This window comes from Cherax quadricarinatus, unplaced genomic scaffold, assembly GCF_038502225.1.
Source record: "Cherax quadricarinatus isolate ZL_2023a unplaced genomic scaffold, ASM3850222v1 Contig85, whole genome shotgun sequence".
NCBI classification, from domain to species: Eukaryota; Metazoa; Arthropoda; class Malacostraca; order Decapoda; family Parastacidae; genus Cherax; species Cherax quadricarinatus.
This window is the reverse complement of record NW_027195111.1, coordinates 240,260-260,082: the sequence shown is the minus strand read 5'-3', so window position 1 is coordinate 260,082 and position 19,823 is coordinate 240,260. Positions and strand designations below refer to the sequence as shown.

The 19,823-nt window shown below is 39.5% G+C and overlaps 1 protein-coding gene across 1 annotated transcript in view; it reads left to right on the top strand.

The window, feature by feature from the left end:
• The first annotated feature begins 2,228 nt into the window (after positions 1-2,228).
• Positions 2,229-19,823, top strand: part of TTLL12 (Tubulin tyrosine ligase-like 12) — a 37,777-nt gene continuing 20,182 nt past the window's right edge. Inside the window, exons 1-7 of the mRNA XM_070080029.1 lie at positions 2,229-2,339; positions 5,785-6,044; positions 7,774-7,904; positions 9,365-9,552; positions 10,897-11,048; positions 12,139-12,291; positions 12,463-12,653. Of these exons, the coding sequence (XP_069936130.1) occupies positions 5,928-6,044; positions 7,774-7,904; positions 9,365-9,552; positions 10,897-11,048; positions 12,139-12,291; positions 12,463-12,653 (932 nt within the window). The 5' untranslated portion in view covers positions 2,229-2,339; positions 5,785-5,927. The remainder of the gene's footprint in view (positions 2,340-5,784; positions 6,045-7,773; positions 7,905-9,364; positions 9,553-10,896; positions 11,049-12,138; positions 12,292-12,462; positions 12,654-19,823) is intronic.

The window sequence follows — 19,823 nt, the reverse complement described above, 5'->3', positions numbered from 1 at the left end:
TTAGTGAGGTATTCCTGTATTCTCAAAATTAAGTAACACCACTAGAAACAAGTGCAGTTTAACCCCACTGAATTCAAATTCAATTTTTTTATTTCTCTGCAAATTTTACAATGTGTGACATATAAAATACAGTGGACCCCCGGTTTACGATATTATTTCATTCCAGAAGTATGTTCAGGTGCCAGTACTGACCGAATTTGTTCCCATAAGGAATATTGTGAAGTAGATTAGTCCATTTCAGACCCCCGAACATACACGTACAAACGCACTTACATAAATACACTTACATAATTGGTCGCATTGGGAGCTGATCGTAAACCGGGGGTCCACTGTATTGTTAAACACAAAGAATGCCACTAACATGCCTGAGCATTTCAGGCAAATGGTGACTTAAGTTGTGTTCTTATGTCTCGGTCACATTCTCCAGGTCCTGGCAAACATTACAAGGTAAAACATATATTCAAAATTGAGACATAGAAAGTGTAGAATAAAAGGATCTGTAACTCTGTCTTTCAGTGTCTACCTCATAATTTTCACTGACGGGTCTGTCACAGGTGTTTGTGACCTGACGTGGTGTTGGAGAATGAGCAAGGTAGCATTTATAGATGCAGGAGAAACTGGCTAGCCAGATATGAGGCCTAAAGACAGGAAGTACAGGTGGTTTTCGACTTACAATGGGGTTATGTTCCGACGAACCCAACGTAAATAAAAAATATCACGATTCGAATATGAATATATGCTAAATAAATAACTGTCACTGAATGAGTAACTACACAAATAATTACTGTAACAAAATACCAGTATTGAAAAGTCAATAAATGAATACATGTTATGGACTTGCCACCTTCACAGTGGGTAATTATCTTAAATTTCTTCATCAAAGCGATTGCTTCTGCACCATCGTAAATTCAGATATCATAAGCTGAGAATTATTATTATAATCAAAAAGAAGAGCTAAGCCACAAGGACTATACAGCCATAAGCTGAGAAGAACCTTTACAATGCTTGTACTCTAGTGTAACAACAGTGAAGTCGGAGAGTTGTCTGAACTGTAATATCAACATGCTTCTGACAAGACAATGATTTGGTGAATGATGGTGAATGCTTCTGCACTTTCTTTTTAGGCCACCGTACTTTTATGCGAGACAGTGTATTAAAAAAAAATTAAGTTATTTGATGGTCTGAGTCTTAGAAGTCACTTAAGAGATAAAATTTTGTTGGAGTTTTTAATCGGAAGGTTGTCCACCCAGGATAACCCAGGGTAAGGAGGGTTAGCCACCAGTATAACCCAGGGTAGGGAGGGTTATCCACCCAGGATAACCCAGGGTAGGGAGGGTTAGCCACCCAGGATAACCCAGGGTAGGGAGGGTTAGCCACCCAGTATAACCCAGGGTAGGGAGGGTTAGCCACCAGTATAACCCAGGGTAGGGAGGCTTATCCACCCAGGATAACCCAGGGTAGGGAGGGTTAGCCACCCAGGTTAGGGAGGGTTAGCCACCAGTATAACTCAGGGTAGGGAGGGTTATCCACCCAGGGTAGGGAGGGTTAGCCACCAGTATAACTCAGGGTAGGGAGGGTTAGCCACCCAGGATAACCCAGGGTAGGGAGGGTTAGCCACCCAGGATAACCCAGGGTAGGGAGGGTTAGCCACCCAGGATAACCCAGGGTAGGGAGGGTTAGCCACCCAGGATAACCCAGGGTAGGGAGTGTTAGCCACCCAGGATAACCCAGGGTAGGGAGGGTTAGCCACCCAGGATAACCCAGGGTAGGGAGGGTTAGCCACCCAGGGTAGGGGGGGTTAGCCACCCAAAGTAACCCAGGGTAGGGAGGGTTAGCCACCGGGATAACCCATGGTAGGGAGGGTTAGCCACCAGGATAACCCAGGGTAGGGAGGGTTAGCCACCCAGGATAACCCAGGGTAGGGGTGGATAACCCAGGGAAGAGAGGGTTAGCCACCCAGGATAACCCAAGGTAGGGAAGGTTAGCCTCACAGGAAAACCCAGGGTAGAGAGGGTTAACCACCCAGGAAAACCCAGGGTAGAGAAGGTTAGCCACCCATGATAACCCAGGGTACGGAAGGTTAGCCACCCAGGATAACCCAGGTAGGGTTTATCCTGGGTAATAGAGGGTTCATTACGGCACCAGGTCCAGTAGCCCTATAACAATCAGCAGTACCAGGCACCATAATAGAGGGTTCATTACGGCACCAGGTCCAGTAGCCCTATAACAATCAGCAGTACCAGGCACCATAATAGAGGGTTCATTACGGCACCAGGTCCAGTAGCCCTATAAACCCTAACACCCTGACGGACTGGGAGGTTCTGGTGTCTCATTCCCGGGTAAAAAAAAACAACAATATTTTATCAGTAATCTTCTTATATATTTACTTTCAGGGATATTTTAGCAGGTCAACTTTTAACTTGTTGTTTGTTGCACTGCAAGATGAAGCAGTTGAAGGTTGTTGCAAGAGAGTTGTTGCAGTAAATGTGTTTATTAACCTTAATCCACACCCAACATGCGCTGTACTCACCTAATTGTGGTTGCAGGGGTCGAATCATGGCTCCTGGTCCCGCCTCTTCACTGATCGCTACTATAGCCCGTGTGAGTTTAGCGCTCCCCATGATGGATAATTGTAATCCACACGATTTATTTTTGTTAGTCAATTGTGTTTTAAGGTTTAATTAACCTGAGGGAGCGCTAAACCAGTATGGAGTCATGCAGAACCTAGGGGTAATCGGGTTTGATCCGAGGAAGAGGATCAATATCCCTTTGTGTTATTCGCAGGGAAGCACTAAACCCATATGGGCCATATAACACATGGGGGTGTAATTGGGTTTGATCCGAGGAAGGGGACCAAAATCCCCTTTCTTCCCTGAGCATCAAGGAACCCCCCCCCCTCGAGGAATTTTTTTATGTAACAAAATTTTTGTAATTCCCGCCCTGGTGCCGGTGAGGGACTCTTGATCCCAGGAACTGGATCTGTCCATAAATTGAATCTCACAGCTTTTCGCTCTACAGGGGCGGTGTGACCCGTACGGGTTTACTGCTGCTTTCTCTTTTACATTTTTTATTCTTTCCCCCCTTCATTTTTCTCTTCTTTTACCTTTTCTTTTCCTTCTTATTCTTATTCTTTTTCCTTCTTATTCTTTTTCCTTCTTATTCTTTTTCCTTCTTATTCTTTTTCCTTCTTATTCTTTTTCCTCTTCTTTTCCTCCTCCCTCTCCTCATTTCTCCCTTCTTTCCTCATACAGGCTCTTGATCTGTGGAACTGGAGCTTCACTCCACTCACTGGCCATCATGTTGGCCAAGTGGACGAATGAATCGATCTTGTTCCTCAGGGGCGGACAAAATATCTTGGGGGATGGATCCCTGGCTGGTCGCAGTATTATAATTATGGGGGAGCGCTAAACCCATATGTATTATACAGCACCTGTAGGGGGGGATGGAAGGTATTTAGACTTAATTCAGGGAACTGGAGCACAGATCCAATTCCCTAGATCAAGAGCCCCTCACCAGCATCAAGGGACCTCCCTTGAGGTGCTGGCTGGTCGCAGTACAGACTCTCCTCACTTAGTGACATACTCATTTACCAATGACTCGGACTTATGACGGTCTCTCTGACCAGTATACATACCTAAATAATAATAATAATAATAATAATAATATCTTTATTTACTACAAGTACATGTTATACAGACCATAGCTGACATCAGTGACATACTATTACCTGGAGTTTACCTGGAGAGAGTTCCGGGGGTCAATGCCCCCGTGGCCCGGTCTGTGACCAGGCCTCCTGGTGGATCAAAGCCTGATCAACCAGGCTGTTACTGTTGGCTGCATGCAAACCAACGTACGAGCCACAGCCCGGCTGATCAGGAACTGACTTTAGGTGCTTGTCCGGTGCCAGCTTGAAGACTGAGTATTTCGGGCAAATTAGGTCAGTTTTTTCCCAGGATGCCACTCACACCAGTCGACTAACATCCAGGTACCCATTTTACTGATGGGTGAACAGGGACAACAGGCGGAAAGAAACACGCCCAATGATTTCCTCTATTCCGTTTATTACAATATACGTACAGTACATTACTGTATAAACATTTAAAAATATACTGTACCAGAAATGTTATGAATGGTACAAAGGTGACATTAAAACAATATCAAAGATGGTTTACACAAACCCACTACCATTATAGTACGATCCTCACTTAGCCCCCAAAACCCTCTCCAGGTAAACTTCAGGTAGCCACAAACTCGTTTACCCACGTGGTCTTAGGAACGTAACTCCGTCATTAAGTGAGGAGAGTCCGTATTGTTATTTGCTTTAAAACCCACTTGTTTCACGGCTGCTGTAATACTAACTAGAACAAGTGATTGGTTGGGAATGATTGGTTTAGAGAGAAACTTGTTGTTGTAAATAAAATAAAATACTGATAAGTTGAAGAATTAGATGAATGCAACATCTGTGTCTGAAGATTATGACACATGTACAACATCTGTCCGAACATTATGGCACATGTACAACATCTGTCCGAACATTATGGCACATGTACAACATCTGTCTGAACATTATGACACACGTACAACAGTTAGGTATCTTTATTGGTGAAACGTTTCACCTACGCAGTAGGCTTCTTCAGTCGAGTACAGAGGCAGCATTAGTAATGAAATAAAGATGATGTAATCAGTCCATCAACCTTGGAGAAAAAGTATATGAGGTAGTCAGCCCCTCAGCTTGTAGAAGAGTTCACCTCCGTGGAGCAATTTTGAATTTTTTTATTTAATATTTTTACTCATTTCTTTTAGGCCTAGTGCTCTGTTTCATTTAATAAATGATAGTGTAAACATATTTTTAGGTTTTTATATGCATTGGCAACTGAAAAAAAGCTGTGATTCGCTCTAAAGTGATATTTGCTTTACGGCGATGGTCTGGAACTTGACCTGCCATGTTAGTGAGGAATGCCTGTACTGGGACCTGAATTGTGTATAATATTCATAAAACACGAAGTCTTCAATTTCCAAACACATTGGGACCTTATGTATTGAAAATTAGACATGTGCAACATCTGGGTATCTTTATTGTAGATGTTTCGTCATCCAGTGGCTTTATCAGTACTAATTCTAGGACATAACTGGAAGACAGTAGGACAGTAGGACTATATACAAAAGATGAGGTAATCAGTCCCTCAGCCTTGGAGCTGGTGTGAAGAGCACCGTAGTCGTGAAGATTCTGGAGCAGTGACAAGAAGACTGGTGCTTATACAGTGGACCCCCGGTTAACGATATTTTTTCGCTCCAGAAGTATGTTCAGGTGCCAGTACTGACCGAATTTGTTCCCATAAGGAATATTGTGAAGTAGATTAGTCCATTTCAGACCCCCAAACATACACGCACAAAGGCACTTACATAAATACACTTACATAATTGGTCGCATTCGGAGGTGATTGTTATGCGGGGGTCCACTGTATACTGGTGTCAGGTGGAAAGGGACAGGTAGCAGACGAGGGCATGGTCACTGGTAGGCAAAACGTTTAAAATAAAGATACCCAGATGTTACTCATGTGTCTAACATCATATGAATGGTATTGTGTACCATTCATATACACCTGTATTGCACATAAGGATGATATTATACACAATAATGACATACACAATACAGAAGATTCTCAGCATGTTTGTAAGTCGAGGAGCTATTGTAGTAATAATAATAATAATAATAATAATAATAATAATAATAATAATAATATGCTATATAAATGTACATCTAATAGAATATATTATCCACAGGTTAATAGGGAATGCTCCGAGGCTGTGACATGCGGAAGTGTTGACATCCGTTGCCTGAATTAGTTAGTGCCTGAGAAGAAGCTACCCATTGTGTAAACAATTATACATTAGTCTGTGTAGTTGAATTGTCAGCGTGACGAACGATGGACGAGTATAATGGGCTGGAGAAAACTTTTGTTGAACACCACAAGGTTCAGCTAGAGTCGTCGGGTGTTCCTCGTTATTTCTGGCCAACTCTCTTAAGGAAGCTTCAGGGGCAAGTGAGTCTTTATTTCATGTATTTCATGAAGTTGTAGGTAGTTTTCAATGTAGAAAATTCAAAAACTTATTCAGGATGAACAGTAAATTGCCTTCTGTGATAATTTTTTGTTTTAGTCACATGGATAACTAAAGTATAATGAATGTAATCATTCTTTGCTTTAACCACATGAATAACTAAAGTACTATATTGAACACTTGCCATTGCTCACTAAAAACCCACATCGAGAAACACTCAGAATATTACTTGATCTGTGTATTTCAATCCCCTTCTGGTATCCTCTTCAAGTAAACTAACAAAATAAACAGTTTCCTTGTGTAGTATATAAAATATACTTTACATGTAATAAAATATTGTTAAGCACAAAGAAAGCCACCAAATTAAGATGAATATTTTTTGTTTCAGCATGATACAATGTACAAAGGTGAATGACATTCAGGTGTACATGCAGAAAGTCCCTTAATATGCAGAGTATTTCACGCAAACTCAAGACTTACTTAAGGCTCATAAGGCAATGAATAAGATAATGAATACAAGAGAATTGAATATCCTATTAGTACATGCTATATGGCTTTTATCGAGCAGCATTTCGGGCAGCTTAATCCTAATGCTTCCAGCCTGTTTAAGACTATTTAAGACCACTTTAGACTAGTAGTGTTGAGTGATTTGTACAGTCTGTTATGTAATAATGTTGGTAGAATTACCGACAATATGTAAAGTAAAAGGACACAAGTGCAACTAATGTGACATTTTATTGTGGCAACGTTTCTCTCTCCAGAAGCAAGAATCCTCCTGAAAACAGTAAACCCTGCCATCACATAGTCTCCTGTTATACTACACAAAGCACATTACAGAGAGTGAACACTGAAACAAGCTGCCTCTTTCCAGTCTATATTTGTCCAACCTAATTTTATGTTACCCAAGTAATAGCTTTTATATCCTTTTACTCATGTACGAATTAATTGCTCTACCATATTGTATTACTGCTACTACTACAACTTTTGTCACTACTACTACTACTACCACTAGTGAACATCGAAATTGTACCTCACAAGTATTGCACCTCACTCTGAGCCTTTATATACCCTCTGTGTCCATATACTGTTTGTATCGGCTTGACAAAGTTCCTGGAAAGCGAAACATTGCCACAATAAAATGTCACATTAGTTGCACTTGTGTCCTTTTACTTTACACAGTCTATTATACCAGTTTCCACAAACTTTTTTCTTAAGAGTAACCTGTGACTACAAAATCCATGAATATCACAAAATTCTCTCCATATATTGGAACTTGTTTCTGATTTTTGCTTATTTTGTTTCACGTGCCACATGTCTACGTGTATAATAACATTCATAAGAAAACCACATGAAAAGAAAAGATTTGAATATTGGAAATATCAATGGATAGTTTTAAATTTACTGGGTATACCTGGTATACTTGGAGTATACCTGTATATTTGGTATATGTGAAGTATACATGATGTATACCTGAAGTATACCGGGTATACCCAGGAAATTTAAAATTCCATTGGATTTCCATTTGTTTTTTTAACACAATGGTTGTCTCTGAGGCAGGGTGACCAGAAAAAAGAAACACTTTCACCATCATTCACACAATAGAGGATATATGACTTGTGTGTTCATGTTCACTATACGAGATTCATTGACCTTTGCATGATGGATCAATGATATGAGCAATGTTGCAACTACGGCATCAAATATATTTTTCAGGTTTATGATGCCGGAGAGTATTTCCAGCTGTGCCAGCTAACGTATGCTGATGGCGAGAATGACCAGAGTGATCCACTCTGGCAAGTTATTATTACGAAACCTGAAGGAATAATGGCCACCGATCCAGAAAAGTACGCATCATATCATTTATGTAGAAGCAGTGTATTATAATAACATACTGTAATAATAATAATATATCTTTATTTACTACAAGTACATGTACAGTACAAGGTATACAGACCATAGCTGACATTAGTGACATACTACATGTACTATACAGAAAGTCGCTTGTTGTGCTGAGCATTTCCCGCAAATTTGGTCAGCGTTGTCCCAGGATGCGACCCACACCAGTCCACTAACACCCAGGAGCTCATTTTATACTGATGGGTGAACAGGGACAGAAGGTGTTTTATGGAAACACATCCTAATGTTTTCCAGCCGTACCGGAGATTCTAACTCCGGACCTCAGTGTGTCAGCTGAGTGCATTAGCAATCGAGTACAATAAGTCCTCAACTTAAAAACACATTGGGGACCTTTTGAATTGTGTATAATAATTATATTATGCACAATAATGATATACACAATACAGAAGATTCTCAGTATATTTGTAAGTCAAGGACATACTATATTTGTGCATGTACTGGTGGTCCTTGACTTACAACGGGGTTATGTTTTGACAAATCCATCGTAAGTAAAAAATATCGTAAGTCGAACATGAATAAGCTATTCTAAATAAACAGGTAAATAATTACTGTCACTGAATAAGTAGTAAATAAATAATTACTGTAAATACCAGTACTGAAAAGTAAATACTGTAAATAAATACAAGTTTATTATATTAGCAGTTTGGAGGGATATGTTGTGTATCTTTATATGCTTCTAAACTGTTGTATTCTGAGCACCTCTGTAAAAACAGTGATTATGTGTGAGTGTGGTGAAAGTGTTGAATGATGATGATAGTATTTATGGACCCCCGGTTAACGATATTTTTTCACTCCAGAAGTATGTTCAGGTGCCAGTACTGACCGAATTTGTTCCCATAAGGAATATTGTGAAGTAGATTAGTCCATTTCAGGTCCCCAAACATACACGTACAAACGCACTTACATAAATACACTTACATAATTGGTCGCATTCGGAGGTGATCGTTATGCGGGGGTCCACTGTATTTTCTTTTTGGGGATTTTCTTTCTTTTTGGGTCACCCTGCCTCGGTGGGAGACGGCCGACTTGTTGAAAATAAAAAAAAACAGTTTAACCTATCAATAAATGGAGAGTATTGTACAGAACTGTACAGTACTGAATGTGCAAAACTGTTGCACCTAGGATTTATTTATCATATCATATTCATATTTGACATACGATATTTTCAACTTACAATGGGTTCATCAGAATATAACCTGATTGTAAGTCTGGGAACACCTGTAGCAAAGAGTATATTCCTTACAGTATATTCCTTTCTACTCCATTATATTCCTTACAGTATATTTCTTTCCAGTTTCATTATATTCCTTACAGTATAATCCTTTACAGTATATTCCTGACAGTATATTTCTTTACAGCATATTTCTGACAGTATATTCCTTTACAGCATATTCTTGATCGACCATGCTTGGACATACAGAGCAAATGAAGCCAGGCAATACTTGAAAGATATACCAGGCTTGCTGGAGAGGATGGTGGCTCTCATGGACATTCCACGTGAGGATAACGACCGAGAACAATTTATAGAGAAAGTTCTCCAAGAAATGTGGAAGTTTAACGGAACTTACAGCCTCGGTAAGTGTGTGTCGTGTTCTGTTGATCTTAGGGTTCAGGTTGCCTGCAATGGCTTGTAACCAGGGGCTTTCCATGTGTGCTGTCAAGTGTTATCCAGCTTGTGAATGGTTGGGTGATACTGACAAACTGTAAAAAGAACACCTGTGCACAGTTCAGGAAATTTATCATGGCAACGGCTTGCCACGACTGAAGAAGCAATTAATAATAGTACAATGTTGGTACAGTGATGGGTAACATTTTAAGTCTTCATACAGAAACCTCATAGTTATGCAGGGCATTTCAGCCACGCTTAGACCTAACTTAAAATTAAAAGGGCAGTAACTATTTGTGTATACAGCCTCTCCTCACTTAGCGATGTACTTGTTTACCGATGCCTCGGACTTATGACGGCCTTTCTGACCAGTTTGCATACCTAAATAATGTATATTAAAGCTGATTTCCTATATTCTGTTTATTACAATATGCTATTGCTCACCTACCTCTCTTTTTTGTACATTTAAAAATTCCTACTTAATAGCCTAAGTCTAGTTCTTCAGTTGTCTTTAAACATTAGTATTAGTCTGCCTGAGATGAACCACATGCTAGGTGACTTTCTTTTGTATACCTGGAGTACATCTGGAGAGAGTTTTGTGGGTCAGTGCCCCCATGGCTCGGTCTGAGACCAGGCCTTGTGATGGATCAGGGTCTGATCAACCAAGAAAGAATTATATTATTTGTATTTGAGGAGTTTAAGCTATTCTTCCCTTGTTTGGATCTCCAGGTGTTGTATGGCTTTTACAGGCTTAGTATTTCCCCATGAATATCTTTTTAATAATAATAATATTATATAGTAGTATTGGCATGCCTTTGGCAGGACAGTATGAAGTGAGTGACAATGAATGTGTTTCTTCTTTTTCGGGTCACCGCACCTCGATGGAAGAGCCGATATGTTAAAAAAGAAAAAAACAGTACCTTTGAGCAGCAGAGTCTTTTTGTGACATAAAACAGCGTTATCTATTAACTCCTTCATTCACAGAAATACCAGTTTTATCATTTCATCGATGCATAAAAAAAAAATACAGTGGACCCCTGGTTAACGATATTTTTTCACTCCAGAAGTATGTTCAGGTGCCAGTACTGACCGAATTTGTTCCCATAAGAAATATTGTGAAGTAGATTAGTCCATTTCAGACCCCCAAACATACACGTACAAACGCACTTACATAAATGCACTTACATAATTGGTCGCATTCAGAGGTGATCGTTATGCGGGGGTCCACTGCATTCTGCTTAACAGGAGTTTTCTACTTATTATTTTTTCAGAAATTCCTTCTATAGTATTTTAATTCGCAACATATATTTCAGTTGGCAAAACTGCCGAAGAACGTCTTCCAGTGTGGTACATCATGGATGAATTTGGCTCCCGTATTCAACACTGTGGGGAGCCAAACTTCCGTGTGATACCCTTCTTTTATACCCCACATCAGTGCTGCTACTCTCTCTTGTTTCCAATCCAGGTAAGACCAACATAAAATGTATAAAATTTGATGAATGAAAGAGAGATGGGTTATTCAATCCTGGATCCCTCAGACTTTCTAAGATCATAAATTTAGCTCATCTCCATGAATATTGCAATAATAATAATAATACCTGTCAAGTGAGTGTAAAACGAAAGTGTGTAATTGTTTTACATGATGGTAGAATTGCTGGCGTCTTTTTTCTGTCTCATAAACATTCAAGATTACAGATGCGTCTTGCTACTTCTATTTACACTTAGGTCACACTACACACACATGCACGAGCATATGTATAAACACCCCTCTGGGTTTTCTTTTACAGTGGACCCCCGCATAACGATCACCTCCGAATGCGACCAATTATGTAAGTGTATTTATGTAAGTGCGTTTGTACGTGTATGTTTGGGGGTCTGAAATGGACTAATCTACTTCACAATATTCCTTATGGGAACAAATTCGGTCAGTACTGGCACCTGAACATACTTCTGGAGTGAAAAAATATCGTTAACCGGGGGTCCACTGTATTTTCTTACTAGTTCTTGTTCTTGTTTATTTCATCTTATCTCCATGGGGAAGTGGAACAGAATTCTTCCTCCGTAAGTCATGCGTGTTGTAAGAGGCAACTAAAATGCTGGGAACAAGGGGCAACTAACTTCTTCTGTGTAAATTACTAAATGTAGTTTGGAGGGATATGTTGTGTATCTTTATACGTATATGCTTCTAAACTGTTGTGTTCTGAGCACCTCTGCAAAAACAGTGATTATGTGTGAGTGAGGTGAAAGTGTTGAATGATGATGAAAGTATTTTCTTTTTGGGGATTTTCTTTCTTTTTGGGTCACCCTGCCTCAGTGGGAGATGGCCGTGTGAGTGAGGTGAAAGTGTTGAATGATGATGAAAGTATTTTCTTTTTGGGGATTTTCTTTCTTTTTGGGTCACCCTGCCTCGGTGGGAGACGGCCGACTTGTTGAAAAAAAAAAAAAAACTTTATGAAAGCATTTCTTTTTTGGGATCACCCTGCCTCGGTGAGAGATGGCAAGCATGTTTAGAAAAAAGAAAGTCATGGAAAAGAAATATTAATCTTTTTCTCCAGGATGCAGAAGAGGGAGAGGAGGTGACGCGAAATTATGTTGAAACTCCTCCAGTCGATTCGTTGACTCGGGACGCCCAAATGCTTCCATGGTTTCCTGTTGACCTCACTCACGTTGACCCTCGGCAAACTGAACCACCGGAAGACTTCTATCAGGTACACTGCGGTATTCCCATCAGGAGTAAATCATTGGGGTTTTGTATAGTTCAATCCTTTTGTTACATTAAATATCTTGTCATTTTCTTTGTGATGAACTTTAAATGTGTATATTAACAAAAGCGTCTGGTCGCATAGATGTGAGTATTAATGTTGAATGTTTGGCTACAGTCAGGGCGTATGAATGAGAGTCTTCCTGATAATGACACCGAGGTTGCTGATCTGCCGGCGGATTATCCGCTCCGCGTCTATGCTGAATATGAGTACGTCCGAGATTATTTAACTGACGAACGTTTTGTTGTGGTGGATTCCAGAGAGGAAGCTGACATCTTATGGTTCATTGCACATTTTAAGGACTTCAGGTTAGTTTTCCCTTCACATTGTTGGTCTGTGTACTTTTATACTATTTTCTCTATACACCTGCCACACATCTTAAACACACCTGCCACACATCTTTAACACACCTGCCACACATCTTTAACACACCTGCCACACATCTTTAACACACCTGCCACACATCTTTAACACACACCTGCCACACATCTTTAACACACCTGCCACACATCTTTAACACACCTGCCACATGTCTTTAACACACACCTGCCATACATTTTTAACACACCTGCCACACATCTTTAACACACCTGCAACATGTCTTTAACACACACCTGCCATACATCTTTAACACACCTGCCACACATCTTTAACACACCTGCCACATGTCTTTAACACACACCTGCCACACATCTTTAACACACCTGCCACACATCTTTAACACACCTGCCACATGTCTTTAACACACACCTGCCACACATCTTTAACACACACCTGCCACACATCTTTAACACACCTGCCACACATCTTTAACACACCTGCCACATGTCTTTAACACACACCTGCCATACATCTTTAACACACACCTGCCATACATCTTTAACACACACCTGCCATACATCTTTAACACACCTGCCACACATCTTTAACACACCTGCCACATGTCTTTAACACACACCTGCCATACATCTTTAACACACACCTGCCATACATCTTTAACACACCTGCCACACATCTTTAACACACCTGCCACATGTCTTTAACACACACCTGCCATACATCTTTAACACACACCTGCCACACATCTTTAACACACACCTGCCACACATCTTTAACACACATCTGCCACATCTTTAACACACACTTGCCACACATCTTTAACACACATCTGCCACATCTTTAACACACATCTGCCACATCTTTAACACACACTTGCCACACATCTTTAACACACATCTGCCACATCTTTAACACACATCTGCCACATCTTTAACACACACCTGCCACACATCTTTAACACACACCTGCCACACATCTTTAACACACACTTGCCACACATCTTTAACACACACCTGCCACACATCTTTAACACACATCTGCCACATCTTTAACACACATCTGCCACATCTTTAACACACACTTGCCACACATCTTTAACACACACCTGCCACACATCTTTAACACACATCTGCCACATCTTTAACACACACTTGCCACACATCTGCCACACATCTTTAACACACATCTGCCACATCTTTAACACACACTTGCCACACATCTTTAACACACACCTGCCACACATCTTTAACACACATCTGCCACATCTTTAACACACACCTGCCACACATCTTTAACACACATCTGCCACATCTTTAACACACATCTGCCACATCTTTAACACACACTTGCCACACATCTTTAACACACATCTGCCACATCTTTAACACACACTTGCCACACATCTTTAACACACATCTGCCACATCTTTAACACACACCTGCCACACATCTTTAACACACACTTGCCACACATCTTTAACACACATCTGCCACATCTTTAACACACATCTGCCACATCTTTAACACACACCTCCCACACATCTTTAACACACACCTGCCACACATCTTTAACACACACCTGCCACACATCTTTAACACACACCTGCCACACATCTTTAACACACACCTGCCACACATCTTTAACACACACCTCCCACACATCTTTAACACACACCTGCCACACATCTTTAACACACACCTGCCACACATCTTTAACACACACCTCCCACACATCTTTAACACACACTTCCCACACATCTTTAACACACACCTCCCACACATCTTTAACACACACTTCCCACACATCTTTAACACACACCTCCCACACATCGTTAACACACACTTCCCATACATCTTTAACACACACCTCCCACACATCTTTAACACACACCTCCCACACATCTTTAACACACACCTCCCACACATCTTTAACACACACCTCCCACACATCGTTAACACACACCTCCCACACATCGTTAACACACACTTCCCATACATCTTTAATACACACCTCCCACACATCTTTAACACACACCTCCCACACATCGTTAACACACACTTCCCATACATCTTTAACACACACCTCCCACACATCTTTAACACACACCTCCCATACATCTTTAACACACACCTCCCACACATCTTTAACACACACCTCCCACACATCGTTAACACACACTTCCCATACATCTTTAATACACACCTCCCACACATCTTTAACACACACCTCCCACACATCGTTAACACACACTTCCCATACATCTTTAATACACACCTCCCACACATCTTTAACACACACCTCCCACACATCGTTAACACACACTTCCCATACATCTTTAATACACACCTCCCATACATCTTTAACACACACCTCCCACACATCTTTAACACACACCTCCCATACATCTTTAACACACACCTCCCACACATCTTTAACACACACCTCCCACACATCGTTAACACACACTTCCCATACATCTTTAATACACACCTCCCACACATCTTTAACACACACCTCCCACACATCTTTAACACACACCTCCCACACATCGTTAACACACACTTCCCATACATCTTTAACACACACCTCCCACACATCTTTAATACACGCCTCCCACACATCTTTAACACACACCTCCCACACATCTTTAACACACACCTCCCACACATCTTTAACACACACCTCCCACACATCTTTAACACACACCTGCCACACATCTTTAACACACACCTCCCACACATCTTTAACACACACCTCCCACACATCTTTAACACACACCTCCCACACATCGTTAACACACACTTCCCATACATCTTTAATACACACCTCCCACACATCTTTAATACACACCTCCCACACATCTTTAACACACACCTCCCACACATCGTTAACACACACTTCCCATACATCTTTAATACACATCTCCCACACATCTTTAACACACACCTCCCACACATCTTTAACACACACTTGCCACACATCTTTAACACACACCTCCCACACATCTTTAACACACACTTGCCACACATCTTTAACACACACCTGCCACACATCTTTAACACACACCTCCCACACATCGTTAACACACACTTCCCATACATCTTTAATACACACCTGCCACACACCTTTAACATACATCTCCTACACATCTTTAACACACACCTTCTACACATCTTTAACACACACCTTCTACACATCTTTAACACACATCTCCCACACATCTTACCACACATCTCACACACATCCTTCAACTTGATAAATCCCATTGTGTGGGCAAATCTTGTTGAAATAGTTATCCACTGTATCTGCTTGTCATTACTCCACCCTGTCTGTATTTACATACTTTTACAATTAAAGTCAATCTTCTTCTTTCAACACACCGGCCGTATCCCACCGAGGCGGGGTGGCCCAAAAAGAAAAACAAAAGTTTCTCTTTTTAAATTTAGTAATTTATACAGGGGAAGGGGTTACTAGCTCCTTGCTCCCGGCATTTTAGTCGCCTCTTACAACACGCATGGCTTACGGGGGAAGAATTCTGTTACACTTCCCCATGGAGATAAGAGGAAATAAACAAGAACAAGAACAAGAACTAGAAAGAAAATAGCAGAAAACCCAGAGGGGTGTGTGTATATATATGCTTGTACATGTGTAGTGTGACCTAAGTGTAAGCAGAAGTAGCAAGACGTACCTGAAATTAAAGTCAATCTATCATTATATAATTCTTGATGAAGGTGACAGCACTTTGTAGGTTTTTGTGTAAGCCATGCGTGTCGTAAGTGGCAACTAAAATGCCCGGAGAAAAGGGCTAGTAACCCCTTCTGTATAAATTACTAAATGTTTAACAAGAAAAATATATGAAGAAAGTGTTTCTTCTTTTTTGGGTCACCTTTACTCTGTGGAAGATGGCCAATGTGTTAAAAATTAAAAAAAAATTAAAGTATCCCTTACACTAATGTAGGTGATAGGTGTTAAATCCAGTAATAAAACTAAGCAGCCAACCAGGCCCAGTCTGGTTGATATCCTTAATAGTCACCTCACGAAGCATCAGTTTCCTCTCTGCTAAACACACATGCACAGACTTAATTCATCAGTCTTACTATAGCCATTAATGCCCTCCCTTAACCCTTTGACTGTCGTGGCCGTATATATACGACTTACGAGGTACCGTGTTTGACGTATATATATTCATAAATTCTAGCTGCTTCAAATCAAGCAGGAGAAAGCTGGTAGGCCCACATGTGAGAGAATGGAACTGTGTGGTCAGTGTGCACCATGTAAAAAAAATCCTGGAGCACGCAGTGCATAATGAGAAAAAAAAAATCTGACCGTTTTTTTAAATTAAAATGCTGACTTTGTAGTCTATTTTCATATAGTATTTATGGTTGCATTCTCGTTTTCTTGGTCTCATTTGATAGAATGGAAAACATATTATATAAATAGAGGTGATTTTGATTGATTTTACTATAAAAAAGACCTGGAAATGGAGCTCAAAGTAGGGGAAATGTTTGATTTTTGCCAATGTTCAAAAAGCAAACAAATGATGTCATTGTCCAATAAATGTCCAACTAGCCATTCTGATACGCAGTCATGAATGGGTTGATGTTATTTATACAATTATTACAGTATTGCAGTAGTCTGCATAATAGTAAATCTTCTATTTTTTGTTTGAATAAAAATTCAAAATAGAAAGCAAGAGTAATATCAGAGGGGCCTGGAGACATGACTGATGAACAAAGAAAATGTTATTTTAGAGCCAGGAATGTCTGCATTGTTCATTCTGGACCTTATTTTGAAATTGTCATATTTTTTAATTTTCGTGAAATTGGCCAAATTGCAAATTTCTGACCACATTATTGGGTAGTTGAAATCGGTAAATGGGCAGTTTCTTGTACTCAGTCGATAGAAAAAATGGAGTTCTAAAGAAATAGCTATGAGTTTGGTCAACTGGAACAACGTAATTAGCCGAAAATAGGGCTCAAAGTGGGCGAAATTGCCGATTTGTAAATATCGCCAAGGTCGCTAACTTCGCGAGAGCATAATTCCGTCAGTTTTCCATCAAATTTCGTTTTTTTGGTGTCATTACAATTGGGAAAAGATTCTCTATCATTTCATAAGAAAAAATAATTTTTTTTTTTTTTTTTTAAATTTTGCGACACCAGGAGACACCTCAGGATTGGGAGTTGCGACAGTCAAGGGGTTAAACTTTAGACCATGCTCTTTTAACCCTTTCAGGGTCTGTGCCGTAGATCTACGGCTTTACGTTGAGGGTCCAAACCGTAGATCTACGGCATGAGCTCAGCTCACTCTGATAAATTGTGAGCGGTAAATTTGGGCCTAGATATGAGAGAATACATCTGTGTGGTATGTGTGCGCCAAATAAAACAAATCCTGCAGCACACAGTGCATAATGAGACTGTAATTTTTTATTAAAACAGCGAATTTGCAGTGATTTTTCGTATGTTTTTTATAGTTCTATTTGTGATTTCTTGGTCTCATTTTATAGAATGGAAGATACATTACAGAAATAGAGATGATTTTGACTGGTTTTAGTACTGAATATGGCTTGAAACTGAGCTCAAAGTAGAGGAAATGTTAAATTTTTGCCAATATTCAAAAGTAAACAAATGACCTCACACGTCTTATACACGCCGGCTGGTGGGTATAATATACATTCACAAATGTGGTGATATTATTTATACAATTATTACAATATTGCATAACAGTAAATTTTCTATTTTTTTGGTTTGAATAAAAAAATCAAAATGGAATTCATTTGTAAAGCCTGAAAACATAACTAATGAACAGAGGAAATGTTAGTTTAGTACCAGGAATGTCTGCACTGTTTATTCTGAGCCCTATTTTGAAATTGGAATATTCTGAACTTTGCATTAAATTATCCAAATTCCCAATTTCCGATCACTTTATTTTGTAGTTGAAACAGTTGACTTGGTGATTTCTTGTGCTCAGTTGATTGAATAGAAGTAATACTAGTGAAATAGCTAAGAATTTGGTCGACTGGAATAATGTAATTGGCCTAAAATGGGAGTCAATGTCAGCAAAATTGCCGATGCGTAAATATCGCTGACACATCAAAATTCGCAAGAGCATAATTTCGTCAATTTTCCATCAAATTTCATACTTTTTGTTTTATTATCTTCAGAAAAAGATTCTCTACCATTTCATAAGAAAAAATAACAAAATTATTTTTTTGAAAATTCTTGGATACTGGTGCACACTTTGAAATTTGGCCTCTGGACCACTCGACTTATGACCGTGTTTTCTATGCCAAATTTTTTGGGAAATAAACAACTATTTGTGTTGTACACAGTGTTTATCCTAAACCTTACAGTATAAAATACAGTACTAACAGCATAAAAAGTAAAGTAAAACATGAAATACCAAAATAAAACAATAAAATAAAATCATTACAAAAATGTGATGTTGATATTCAGTAGTAAAGTTCGACTTACGTCCATTTCGATTTACGACCGGTTTGTCGGAACCGAACTCGGTCGTAAGTCGGATGGTACCTGTAGTTGCAAATTTGTGTCTGTTTAGACTTTGTAGTATCTTTATTATGAATTATTCATTAACCCTTTCAGGGTCCAAGGCCCAAATCTGGAGTCACGCACCAGTGTCCAAGAATTTTAAAAAAAAAAATTTGTTATTTTTTCTTATGAAATCGTAGAGAATCTTTTTGTGAAGGTAATAAAACAAAAAGTACAAAATTTGGTGGAAAATTGACGAAATTATGCTCTCGCGAATTTTGATGTGTCAGCGATATTTACGAATCGGTGATTTTGCCGACTTTGACTCCCATTTTAGGCCAATTACATTATTCCAATCAACCAAATTCTTAGCTATTTCACTAGTATTACTTCTATTCTATCGATTGAGCACAAGAAATCGCCAAGTCAACTGTTTCAACTACAAAATAAAGTGATCGGAAATTGTTAATTTGGCCAATTTAACACAAAGTTCAAAATATTCCAATTTCAAAATAGGGTCCAGAATGAACAATGTAGGCATTCCTGGCACTAAACTAACATTTCCTCTGTTCATTAGTTATGTTTTGTGGCTTTACAAATAAATTCCATTTTGATTTTTTATTCACATAATGAATTTTTATTCACACCAAA